The sequence below is a fragment of the Chroicocephalus ridibundus genome, chromosome 14 (genome assembly GCF_963924245.1).
Source record: "Chroicocephalus ridibundus chromosome 14, bChrRid1.1, whole genome shotgun sequence".
Classification (NCBI taxonomy): Eukaryota; Metazoa; Chordata; class Aves; order Charadriiformes; family Laridae; genus Chroicocephalus; species Chroicocephalus ridibundus.
Window position 1 is genome coordinate 7,392,070 of NC_086297.1, and position 12,028 is coordinate 7,404,097.

The following is a 12,028-nucleotide window of genomic DNA, read 5'->3' on the forward strand; positions in this document are numbered from 1 at the left end:
TTTGGCTCCTCACAAGTATTTTCCCCCATTGTTCTTTTATTTGTTTACTGCCTGTTGATGCCAGAACTATGCACATCGTGATGGGGATGTGCCCCAGAACCGTTTCCCAACGCTAAACTCTCTCCCGGAGGGGACCCTGCACCTCGAACACAAGCCAATTCTGCTTTATTCGTCTCACCTCGAGCAATCCTGAGAACCCTCATGATTCGGATAATAGTGGGGTTAATCGGTAGCGAAGCGTTCACCTCGATCTCTTCCAAAGTGATGCCCATGATAGACAGCAGCACGATTGCCAGATCTAATTGGTTCCATCTGGAGACAACACAAAATGAAGTTTAACATCTACTAAGAAGCTGGCAAGGGGAGGTAGCTCGTTTCACACGAATTCCAGTCATTTCAATGGTTCTAGCACTCAAATGAATCTGCAGCATTTTTCTGAGGGTATTATACAAAAGCAGTTATGTTATGAAATCATTATAACTAATGCATCTCGTTAGAAAACCAGCCAGTTCCAAAGATATTCTTGACTGAGGGGAAGCAGAAACAAAAGCTGGGCAGTTTTCTACCCAGAGGCTGCAGACCTCAGGGGAGACGCTGCGGTATCTGTCCGGCCACTGCCAGACACGTCCGTCGTGGACCTCAGCGTGAGATCTGCCCTAGAAAGAACCCCCCCCCGTCCAGTCCTGGCACCAAAAATCACCCCGGGTGAAGGAAAGACCCCAAAAATTCGTGCCAGGTCAGAGGGATAATCCCAGCATGGACACCTGGAACATGGCGAGATGATGTGTGGAACCATCCCCCGGCTGCTGAAGGGCTCATGTCAAATCCTAGTCAGTGCCAGCGCTCTTGGTCCTGCTTCAGCTTCTTTGCTGAAGGAGGCAAAAATGGGTGGAGAATGATTCGCCAAGGACGTAAAATCTGTATTTGTGAGGTAAAAGAGTGAAAATCTAGAAAAAGAAGCAACGTCATCTGCTGCTCAGCATCTGCATAAAAAGAGGTCCCTTTTCCCTTTCATTTCCACCGAGGACCAGATTCTCTCTCGGCGTAAATTTTGCCACTTCACCAGGTCCTCTTGATTACGGACACGCAACTGGTGTGAGAGGAGAACCAGACGCTCAGTGTGAGACTCGCTCATAGTTTGTCCACCCCCAAGGGCCAAAGTGGTGCACTCACACTCCCTGGCACAAATAATCCTTCCTCCAACCCTCATCCCAAATCCATCTACCCTGGTTTCAACCAGTCACACCAAAAAGCGTTCACACGTCTCAGACTGACATCACCGGGAAGAGCACGGGGGTCCAGGACATGGAATTTGGGCAGCTGTCTCCAGAAACCTGCTGCTGCCCCCGCGGTCAAGATGGAGCTTTTGTTACCTGTCTTGGAAGAAGCGACGAAACCCAAAGGCGATAAGCTTGAAAACAGACTCCAGGACAAAGATAACGGTGAAGATGTAGTTGCAAATCTTCAGGGCTTCATCAAGAACCTGGGATGTGGACACAGGACACGGGTTAGACGCTAGCTCTGCTGAGGGGCTTTGCCCCTGCAAACCTGCCCTCCTCTCCCCAGCTACTCAGTTCCTAACTACAGACAAAAGGCTCCAACCCTGGGCTGTCGCCGATGACAAATGTCCCAGGGAAAAGCCCCAGTACCTCAGGGATTGCACAGACTGCATTTCTGCCTGGCCCCGACCCAGCTGACATAGTTCCCGGGAGGGGCGGACACAAACCCAAGGCCCGTCTCAATCCCCGCGGCAGAGACGCGGCCCCGGCTGGGGCGGGTCGGGTGAGTGGTAAGAGCTGCCACGTTTGCAGGTGTCAGCAGCGCAAAACCCCTTGTGCTCCCGGCAGAAAGCTGAATTTCATCCCACTCCCTCGTTTGTGCGCTGCTGCAAGAGCCGTGGGCTGGCCGGGACGGTGGAAGCGCTAGCCAAATGGCTTCTTTGCGACAGCCTGTCATGTACTCCTCACCTTGAGCTTTTGGCAAGGAGCGGGAGAGAGGGCTGGCATGCCAGCGGGAGCAAGCGTCTCGGGTTTTCCTCTGCCCACCCTTCCCTCTGCAGAAGTCACAGCCGTGCCATTGTCACGGGTGCCTCCTGGCTGGGACAACCCCTGCACAGCCAGGCATTGAGCCGCGTCAGGGGATTTCATCCCAAAAGTGCATGGCCCCTTAGGTAACCTGCATTGAATTTCTCGCTGCTGGCAAACGAGGTGATAACAACTGTGTCCAGGGCACTGTTAGGGGATGGGGGAGATGCCAACAGAGTGCTCTCAGACCGAAAACGTGACTTACTGAGCCTCGAGCAGGAGAAATCACAGTGGAGGGGATTTAAGCCACACACTCTGCCCTCCTGCTACAGTTTAACCTCAAGCATCCACGGCCAAACCCCACCTCACCTGCCCAAGAAGTACAAGCCCAGCCACCAAAGGAAGCTGCGGCTCCGAACGAGCCTCCCTGTCGTACCGCAGGGGACCTGGGCTCTGCCAGCAAATGAGCACATTTATTTGGCAAAAGCAGATTTTGCCCGGTAGCTCTTTGCTCGAACCACCTCCACGCGCAGGCCAGCCCCTCCTCTCTGTGGGCAGCCGCAGCATCTCCGGCTGGGATCCCATCCACGGGGCATCCCGGGGTATCCCACCACCAGCCCCTTTCAGCAGCGAGATGCCGAGCAATGGTTTATTGGGATATAAAGCTCTCTGATACGTTTAGCCTTTTAAATACCCGCAGGATCCCGGCCATCAGCCACCCAGAGCAGAGTGATTTCAGAGCCCCGATTCAGCAGGACTCTCAAGCGCGTGCACGGCTCTAAGGGTGCTGTCATCTCAGCGCAGCCCAAGCTCCGAGTTATTACCCAGATGCTGCATACCAGAGGCTTAGAGACAAAATGTTATTTTCCTAAAGAAAATTAAAAACAAAAGCCTGCCCAACATTTTTATAATACAAGAGAAAATGTAGCTGCAAAACGACTGCGGTAAGACGCGCGCCCTAGAGCGATTCCAATACAGGCTCCTTAGCCAACAACCTTTTTCATCACCAAATGACTGAATCATGCAATGAGCCTTCCAGGGTATTTAAAGGTGACCTGGACAGAAAAAAAAAATAAATTGGGCTTGTGCCCTTTCACTTTTTGGCTTCTTTATGACAGGCTGGAGGATATTTTTCCCCTTGCTCGCCTGTCTTAGTTGTTTGGGTTTTTTTTACATTACGTATGCAAGTCCTGTCTAGTCTTAAAGAATATTCCCTCCTATTGTGTGTTATATTTATTCATTCTGAAAGTGGCTAATAAAAATAAGTACAAGTTATATGGCAAAGGCAGCTATTTCCATTTCATTCTTACGCACAAGAGACTTGACATCCCAGGACAGGCTGTTTTTATTTTCAGAATATGACAAAGACCCAGGAACTTAGCGTACTAATATAATAAAATGTATTTTAAGGACCAGCACAGAATCTGGTGCCTGTGAAAATTGGGCCCTGTGGGACACTGGGGATTTAGGAGAAGCTTCGCAAAAAGGAACATTTCGCAAATTCTACTATTCTTTTTCCTTTTTCTCCCTTTTTTGGTGGAAATCCTAAGTCAAATGGAATACGTCAATGATGATCCTACCTAGCAAACAAAAAGAACATGCTCTCATCCTCATTTTCAAAGCAGTTTGTTTGCACTTAACTCGAAGGGAGAGGTGCAATGGGATCCAGGTACCCAAAGCCATGGTTTGAGCTGGAAGCCAGATGAGGGATGGGGACAGTCTACGGGGCAAAGGGCCAGGTCAGGCATGGTGACCGGTGGCCTCGAGGTCTAACAGCAAAACTGGCCTTAACTCTGCCCCTCGGCACATCCCACCACGGCTGAGCACGTGCCCCCCCTGCTCTTCCCCCCTCTATCCCCATACCTTCGGCTGCTGGTAGTGCTCCATGGCCATGGTGATGACGTTGAGGCCGATCACTCCGGTGATGAACAAATCCAGGTAGTGGCTGGTGCACATCTGGTGGATCAGGAGGCGGAAGCGGGAATAATCCGAATAGTAGGGCTTACACTGAGCTTCTGCAGCGGGGAGGAGGAGAGCGGAGAGGCACGTCAAGTCATTTCTCTGTGTCTTTCTGAAGTCAACGCACCCTCACTGTCCAACTCCAAAGATGATAAATTCTAGACCGATCACAGCAACATGCTGTCTTTTTTATTTCCTTTTTTTCTTGCTGGCATGTTACCATTTTTAATACACGGCAGGGCTCCCGGCATCTTACATCCGTTAAACATCTTCAGTGGGACATGCGCTATACTCAGCCTTATGGCATCAGGGATGAGGTGAGCTGGGGCTAAACTGACTAAATTTAGCTGCTAAAGAATGTTTTCCTGGGAGGGAAATTTAAATGAAATTTAAATTAAACCAACAATTTTTGTTTCTGCTGATCTTAAAAGTCCCCAAAGTATCTGAAAACCCAATTAACGGTCAGATGTTGGGGACAGATTTTACTAACGATGGCTTAAAAATACCGGCCACTGAGTTAGCGGTGGTCTCTGAAAGAGAAGTTAATTCAGGCGTATTATGTCCTTTGCAATAAACTGTAGAAAGAAGAAAATTCAACACTTTGGCTGTTAGAGCCCTGAAAAATGGTCCATAAAAATACCAAGGAAAACCGATCAGTCAGCCTTAGCGATTAGAAAAATAATGATCCTCCATTTGGACAAGATTATCAAAGTACAGATTTCACTGTTCAACTCATTCCCGTGTTTGGCTGCCTCAGGGATGACACATGCTCTTTAGACCCCGAATGTTCCTAGAGATAAACTCATTTACTCACCTAATCTCTAATGAGGAAACGCCAAGGCTGAGTATATAATTCAGTACAATTTTCAAGGAGGCATTATAATGCAGATTGAAGTGGAAAGGACTGTCTTGAATATGTCAGAGTATAATATTACTCTCATAATTAGATGATCAACTGGTTATGAAAATTATTGAGCTGTAAGAATTACACGGCTTGATATTTGGTGCCGCTCAGCAAATGTACAGTTTGATACATTACTCCAAGCAAAAAGTTGGGCAGAATGAAGCCGCGAAGCACAGGTTTGGGTTGCCCTCAGGGAAAACTAATTTTAGAAGATTAAATTTTGCCTGGAAATAGAATTCACTTTGTCAATAGCCAATGACATTGCAATCAAACCCATAGATTTAATGGTTTCCTGCACTCCCCGCTTCGCAACAGGATCCTGAAAAATCGGAGTTTTGTTTTTTTCCATAGAGACAGACCTTTCCCTTAGAGCCCAGGGACCAGAGAGACAAATCACTCAGCAGTTTTATTCTGTAGGGGTTTGGAACGCCCAAAATTCTGCTTCAGTGTCATCAAATGAAAGGCAGCATTAATATTCACTTTCTGATCTGCAGCATGCTTTAGGTGATCCGTACCTGAGTGCTAAAGCACGGTATCGATGAAAAGGTCTATAAAATGAATTTTCATGCCGAATCTATTGAGCGCTTACAAAAAAGCAGACTGGTAGCTGCTGACTCACTCATAAGACTTTGTCAGATATCTCAGAATCTGCATAAATCTCCATAAAGTCAAGATATCTCGATCACATTATGCTAAATTATGAGTAGCAAATTAACTAAAATGTTTGAATACAATTAGGTTAGGAATAGGACCTATTTTTATGAACCAACTTATCGTCTCAGAAAGAAACGCCATCGTAATTGGATCACTTACTTCTTCTACATTTATGTATAATTCACATTCAAAAAGAAAAACGTCAATGTTTCTGCCTTTTCTTGCAGTGGATTTACTTATGAATAATTACAGCGGAATTCAAATTTTTTCTTAGCTTTGATTGACAGGTAATTCCAAATCCTACAGAATAGCACCGACGCTGTTAGAACAGAGAGAGGATTTAGAGAGAGGTTGTAAAATGTCTCCTGTGCAGGGCTCCTGCACCTGGATTAGCCAGCGCACGGCCTCATAAGCAGGGTTGCTAATTGTTCGTACAGCCACAAAGGCTTCTCCCCCCACGCTTCCCCCCTCTCCCAAACCCCTTTCCACCTTTCCCAGCGCAACCCCCCAGGTTTCCACAGCCCAATGCCTCTGGATGCTGCTCTCGCAGATGCGCTTGCAGCCTTAGAAAATCACCACCGGTGAAAGTTTCATCCTTCCCCGTTAACGTTGTCAAGAGGGGATTCGTCAACCCTGTTTATGCATCGTGCCACCACTCGCTTCGCCCGTCTCCGCGTGCCGGCCATGCATATTAGTGCAATACCGGTGTTACCGTGAGATGAACCACACACAAGCTGGCATGCTGTCCGAGCTCTAGAGATAAAAACTACTGTGTCTAGGTGGGCAGGGAACTTTCTGAACAGATAAACCATCTTCTTGCTATTGCATAAATACCACTTATTGAACCCGAACCTGCGCAGTTCCGCAGAGGAGTTGGGTGCTGCTCGTGTATAATTATCCGGGTGCAAAGCCCATGCCCCCTATCACACAGTATTGTTTCTAAGTATTGCAGTAAAGATCTAAACAATACCAACATCTTGGGAAATACAGACATCTGTTAAACTCCAGGTGGTGAACTTCACAACTAACACAACACCACATTACTGTACTGTTACAATACACTGTGTCAAGAACAACAAGAGCTTTGGGTTAGTCTCGGTTATTACTGGAAAGGTTAACTTGGCTTCCCGGCACACATGGTGTTAAAGAAAAGAGGAGGAGAGCGAACGAACAAAAGAATTGGCAGAATGAGAATGCGAGAAGATGGGGAAATACAGCAAAAGCCCACCACGAGGCACCAGGCTGGTAAACAGGGTGTAAATCAAGCTGCTTCACCGTGGCCGGAGGCCAGGAGTCGGGGAGAGGGAGAAGTGGCTCAAATTTAGATATCAGTACCCTGGAGCTCAGACAGTGAATCCCAAGCAATCTCCTCCTACCCCAGGTAGGAAGGAGATTTCGCAGCTGGTTGAGCGCTGGCTTGGGAGAGTCCCAGCTGCCCGCTCGCCCTGGGCGACAGTGGTCCAAGGGCACCACACCGGCAAGGGAAGCACTTGGGTTTAATGTACCATTTTTACGGGCTCTCAACTGAAGTTGTTTCCCAAGCAGACATTCTGTACTCCTCCTGGCATCATCCCGCGGGATTACAACTGAGCCCTTGAGCAGGGCTGGGAGGCAGAGCGCAGCAGCCCCAGCCTGTGGTTTTTGGGGTACCCAAACTCATCGCCGACCTCTCCTGCCCATTGGGGAAGGTGGTGACCAGTGCTGGTGCAGGATAAGCTTCTCCCATTCCCAATCCCGCTCTAACATCCCCAGGCCAGGTGCCCATCGGCTTCAGCGATCACAGCCAGGGTCTGGGGCATCAAACCCCGTGCGGGTGTTTGCCTGACAGCTCTAGGAGGTGACCTGTGAAATAGCACCGGTGACCAGCAGAGCAGCGGTGGAGACAGCCCTGGTTGTGCTGGGCAGTGCCACTGCCGGCTCCCAGCCGGTCCCAGCCCTTGGCTGGTCTCTGTCGGTGCCGCGGGAGATGGGGCCGGGGCCACTCTCTTCCCATTAACTGCATTTTCCTGGGGGAACGGGGCTGGGCATGCGACTCCAAAATATCTCTGAATAGCGTCTGCCTCTGAATATAGCCCTGTCAAGAGAGAAATTGCCACTTTCCCCGAGGTGGCTTTCAAGCCGGAGGTGCGTGGGCACGGGAAATTGGAATTCACGAGAGTGGGACAATTCCATTACCGTCTCCTCCAGCTTCTTCCTTCTCCTATAATAAGGGAATTAACTACTTTGCAGGTCTGAGTGTATCTGGAGGACAGCGGCAGACCAGTGAGCAATGAGCCCGTGACGCAGCTGGATTTACAAACTGTATCAAAGAATATTATTAGGTTAAAAAGTAGTTTGCACTGAAGGAACTTTTTTTTTGTATTTAAACACAGTGTTTTACTTGGCTTTTATTGTACTGAATGGATTTATTAAAAAAAAAAAAAGCAAAATGGAAAATGATAAATTATTTCCACTGAGAAGATTCCAGTTGTGATAGAATGTAGACTTGAAAAAAAAAAAAAAAAGGGAAAAAATAAAATTATAATATCTCACTAAGCACCAGGCAGCAGCACACACACACAATACTCCATCTTATCTTCAGAGAAAGAGAAAAGAATCCCTCTGTAAGTGCAGAGATGTGTGGAAGGTTCAGGGTCACAACTCCAGATTTCTTACTGAACCACGGGAGGTTCGTCTACAGCACCCGGGACCGATTCCCTCACATCCCCCACAGTCAGGTTCAGAAATAAAATCTTTCTATTCCCTCACGCTGGTGCCTGAAGAGCAGCGTGGCACATTCACTACCTCTGCATCCAAAGAAAAGACAACAAAAGGAAACACAAAGCACAGACCTGACAATCGCACACTTTCTAAAGGCAAACTCTAAGAGTCTTTCTGAGCCTGCGCAGGATAACGGGGGGGTTTGGAATGAGTTCAATGCCTTAAAAATAAAATAAAATAAGACAGCCTTGATACAGCTCTGTAGAACCAGGACAGGAGTCACAACCAAATAAAAAGAAGAAAAAAATAAACAGATCCCCAAACCCAGTGACAAGACCCTCGTGCTGCCCCCGTGTCGCAGGAGAGGACAGGAGGCCTACAAAGAAAAGCAAGAATGAAGGCAAAGAAATAAAAATACCAGGAATGGTAATGGGAAGGAGATTCAGGGTTTATTAAAGCATGTTGTGATAACTTCCAACAAGGCCTTAGAAATATAAGGTAGGAACCTCGGTCTCCCGGAGTTATCCTCTGCAGTGAAAGCCGATAGCCCTCACCTTGCAATTTTTATTTAATCAAAACTCCCTGCAATACATGAGAGATGGATGGAGCCTTGCTCCCGTCTCAAGCAGTGCGAGCTTGTTCACAGGTGAGAGCTTTAATGGCACAATTTTCCTAGCATATTATTTTTGTCAAAAATTACAGCTATATTTGTTTCTACGTTGGCACCTCTTTAATTATTCAGGCTAATATTCTTAAGTTATGAATTAAACAAAATGCTTGCCAGATCAAAGCTTCTTCTAAAAATAGAAAGAGCGAGGGACAGATTTGCAGCCCTGAGCACCGTCCTGGTGAGGGGGGAAAGGGAGACGGGAGCGAGCCCTGGTCAGGGTGGCCAGGTCAAACCCCAGCTGGTCCATCCCCTCCAGGGCCTGGAAAGGCTTTGAGGTGGCATCTTCATTTCTTTTCATTTACAAGATGCCTCACGGATTGAGCAACTCTCAATCAATACGAAGAACGTACCAGTTTGGCAGCACAACGGGTAAACCCCGTGTCCACGCTGAGGGTTGGTGTGGGGGGTTGGTCTTCCCGTGAAAGCACCGAGGCTCTGCGCTACGCTGCATTGTACCCTGCGGAAAAAGTACCGTGCCTCCCTGAAGCACGGTGTTTGCGGAGCAATGAGCAAGGGCTGGAGAAATAATGAAATAACCACCCTAAGCGAGACTGCCTGCCTTCCGGAGACACTCCTGCAAATTATTCAGAGACTCCCAAGTTGGTGGTTGGAAAGCGAGGGTAAACAATAAAGGACCCATTTCACAGTCCAGTCATTATTCTCTAAGAAAAACCAAAAACACAAAAAAAAAAAAAAAAGGAAAAAAAAAAAAAAGACATGAAAAGTCTGACAGTGTCTTAATGAAAACCAGAAAAAAAATAATACTGAAAAACGTAACATGATCGAGGGGTAAATTAAGGGTTTGCAAGTGTCAGTCCTGAGCCAGGTCTGCAGACCTGCAGGTCAGAATGATATGCGTGTGCCATGAAGTAAGCAAACGAGCTCTGCACCACACACACGGTTTAGTGGGATGCCTCACAGCAGCGGTGGCCAGCCGTTAGTGACACAGCACTGCCATTCAAGTGGGACGAGACGTGCTGACTTCCCAGTACCTTGCACTGCACTGGCTGAGCTCTCCATTAATACATCATCCAGCATTAGATCTAAAAGAACGAAACGGCATTAATCACCCGGCAGGACACACGGCAAGACTTCCCTTCCCCTTCAGGGGTCCCTACGGCTCTCGGGTTCTCCGTTGCCTCTACTGGGAATGTCTCCTTGCGGGATCCTCTCCTTGTGCCTCATGGAAGGTGGGCTCAGGTACACGGGCTCATCGTGAAAAAGGAAGGGTTCTTGTGCTTCTCACACGTACACGGGTGGAAGCCCAAGAGATCCCCTAGAACCCCCTGGCTTGATGATGGTGAAGGAGAAGACGCTTCTGAAGGACGGACTTTGTACATATCCTGCTGGGCCAGTGCACGTTACATCTACTTACATCTCACCGAGCTGGGATCTCACATCCTTTTCTGGTTTTCAGATGTCCGATTGGGCAAATGCATTTGAAGAGTCTACGATCAAAAATGACTGTGCCACCAGCTGGATGTCTACACCTGACATCCACAGATTGGTTTGGGCATCTGGGCCCAGCGGAAAGGGACCCCCATGCAGTTGCTGGCAAGATCAAAAATCTAGTCTTGGTATCATCTGCAAGTTCCCACCGTGCAGAATGAAGCTAAGCAACGACATCTGTTGCCTCTGAGGGCAAAGCTGGACATGGTCCATTAAAACCAACATTTCACTGAACGCGAATTGGGAAAACTGTTCTGAAGCGATTTAGAGGGCTCCATACTTTGCTCTTGAAAGGTTTTTATGGCAATTGAATACTCAGCAATATTTGATCCTCAGTAAAATAGCTGTTTATTGCCTCTTTAATTAGGCATTTCATAGGACTGAGTGAATAACTACATCTCCAAGGATGGTTTGTGATTCCTTCCCGCTGGGAAATTGCCCAGACTTATGTCTTTTCTTCATCTAGTTCCTCTAGCATTATAAATAAGGTCATTAATAATAACTAAACATCTATTTTTCTTCTACAGAAATGTCTGCTTTCCAAAACTGCAACTTTAAATAGGGATCTTTCTATCCAGCCTTTAAAAACATTTTCTAACTCATCAGCCTGAAACTGTGCTTGGGAACTCGGACTGACTGAAAGAGCTTTCTAGGCATTTCCTTGACATGAAAAACAAACAAAAAAAATCCATCTGTATCCCACTTAACTGAGAACAGTTTAACGTGTCCTCCACTGCTCTTGAGGGAAGCCTCCATCTTTCCACTGACCATCGAGGAAGCCCCTGGCTCTCGGCATAAACCAAAGTTTGATGTCCAGAGGCTGGTGTGACACATCCTATTGGTTACAGAACCCGTGCAGTTCATGGGACTTAAAGACGTGACCAAAGTAAAGTGCTGGGTAAGTGCTGAACTGAGAGAGGCTGAGACACCGCTGTGGTATGTGGTTGCACGACTAAGCCTGTCACAGCTATTAAACACCTCTTAGATTATTAAAAAAAATAAAACAGACTTAATATTACCAGCTTTCGGAACAAGCGCCTGATCAGACAGCCTCTTAAACAGTACTGAAGTCTGTCAAAGATAGAGAAGAGATGTGAAAGGGGACACGGAGAGAGCAGCAGGCGGACTGACCAGGGAGAGGAAGAGCGAGGCCATGGACACGGAGGGCAACGGAGAAGGTTCAGTCAGAAAAGAGAGCATGCGAGAAGAGTACCTCCGACCTGTGGCCTCTGGCTGACTTCTTTCTTACTTATTCAACCAAATTAAAAGAAAAACTGGGCTAAAGGACAAATCTCAGGTTGGAGACTTTTGGCAGAGTGGAGGTCTAGCCTCCTTTCACCTGTAAAGCCTTCTCTAGGCAGGGCTGCAACCTCGCGCATCCAGTCTGGAGTTTGGTTCAGTTTGCATCAGCGCTATTTTGTCTGGTTAGTTACTCTCCTCAACTGCTTTTTTTTTTTGTTTTTTTTCCCCTCTAATCTGTATTTCTCAAGCAAATGCATTGATATGTTTCTCTAAGGAGTTTTTAAGCATCACTAGAATGAGATGGCTCCATTATTTTATTACACTCTTGAATAGCAGTGGTGCTACTGTGCCAATAAATAAACCTGCTTGATAAATGGGACAGGTAACATCACTGTGGCATTACAAGGCTGTAATAAACCAAATAGT

General features: G+C 47.3%; 1 protein-coding gene across 22 annotated transcripts in view; it reads right to left on the reverse strand.

Moving 5' to 3' along the window:
* The window catches only part of CACNA1G (calcium voltage-gated channel subunit alpha1 G), a 152,015-nt gene that overhangs the window by 21,000 nt on the left and 118,987 nt on the right, over positions 1–12,028 (reverse strand). For 15 of the 22 annotated variants that reach the window (XM_063352512.1, XM_063352496.1, XM_063352508.1 and 12 more), the window contains 4 exons: positions 9,904–9,954; positions 3,888–4,039; positions 1,374–1,483; positions 179–312 (listed from right to left, as the gene is read on the reverse strand). In XM_063352512.1, the coding sequence (XP_063208582.1) occupies positions 179–312; positions 1,374–1,483; positions 3,888–4,039; positions 9,904–9,954 (447 nt within the window). The remainder of the gene's footprint in view (positions 1–178; positions 313–1,373; positions 1,484–3,887; positions 4,040–9,903; positions 9,955–12,028) is intronic. The other 7 variants (XM_063352513.1, XM_063352511.1, XM_063352507.1 and 4 more) reach the window with 1 other exon arrangement.